General features: G+C 33.6%; 1 protein-coding gene across 1 annotated transcript; it reads left to right on the top strand.

The window, feature by feature from the left end:
• The first annotated feature begins 43 nt into the window (after positions 1–43).
• LOC117115744 (alpha-galactosidase A-like) lies at positions 44–731 on the top strand. The gene is made up of 2 exons (XM_033259669.1): positions 44–286; positions 402–731. The coding sequence occupies exons 1-2, from the start codon at positions 44–46 to the stop codon at positions 714–716; spliced, it is 558 nt and encodes a 185-aa protein (XP_033115560.1). The 3' UTR covers positions 717–731.
• Positions 732–934: the final 203 nt, after the last annotated feature.

The raw sequence follows: 934 nt of genomic DNA, 5'->3' as shown, positions 1-934 counted from the left end.
ATATAAAAATTATTGATTTTTTTGTCACTCTCACTAAAGGATGATGGCAAATGCTTTGACTACATTTTCACTTTTACTAAGATTAGCCATTCTTATATTTTTATTTTTCAGTGAAAAACTATTCATGGACATGGCTGATAGATTGGTTGAAGACGGCTTTAAAGATGTTGGTTATGAGTACATAAACATTGACGACTGTTGGGCTTCGAAGGAGAGAGATAGCAATGGTAAATTGCAAGCTGATCCTGACCGCTTTCCATCTGGGATAAAAAAGTTGGCAGATTATGTATGTAGTTTCATTTAATTTTACATTAAAAAATGTTTAAATGAGTAAATGATTAATTGTTGTAAAATAATAAGTGATAATGAAACACAATTCTATAAATATTTATATTTGAAAGGTACATTCAAGAGGACTTAAATTGGGTATTTACAATGATTATGGTACCAAAACATGCGGAGGATATCCTGGTAGCTTAGGATATCTAGATGTGGATGCCAAAACCTTTGCTGAATGGGGTGTGGACATGTTGAAGATGGATGGATGTTACTCTGATGTTAAGACAATGCCACAAGGTATTTGCAGTAATACAGTCAAGGAGTTTTTATTTTTTAGTAAATGTTGTAAAAGTAATACTTATTCCATTTGCTGCTCTCCACATGTTTTAATTAGAGGGCTGAAATGCAAGTATAAAAAAGGTTTACAATCTTTCTGAAAAGATGTTTCTGACCTTAACACACTCGGACTAATCTGGTGGTAGCCACTGTGTGTGTGCGCGCTGAACCATGGAGTAACAAAATATAATAATTCAGTTTTATCTGAGCTTCTTTTTCTTGATGTTTCAGCAATTCCAAAAAAATAAAAGATCCAACCAACTCTTAAGGGTTGAGGAAAGGGGATCAGTATACTAGAATTCATTCCCCTCTGGTACAG

This window comes from Anneissia japonica, unplaced genomic scaffold (assembly GCF_011630105.1).
Source record: "Anneissia japonica isolate Jap-2015-1 unplaced genomic scaffold, ASM1163010v1 scaffold153465_len966_cov244, whole genome shotgun sequence".
NCBI classification, from domain to species: domain Eukaryota; kingdom Metazoa; phylum Echinodermata; class Crinoidea; order Comatulida; family Comatulidae; genus Anneissia; species Anneissia japonica.
The sequence above is the reverse complement of the archived record's forward strand: the minus strand, read 5'-3'. Positions and strand labels throughout refer to the sequence as shown.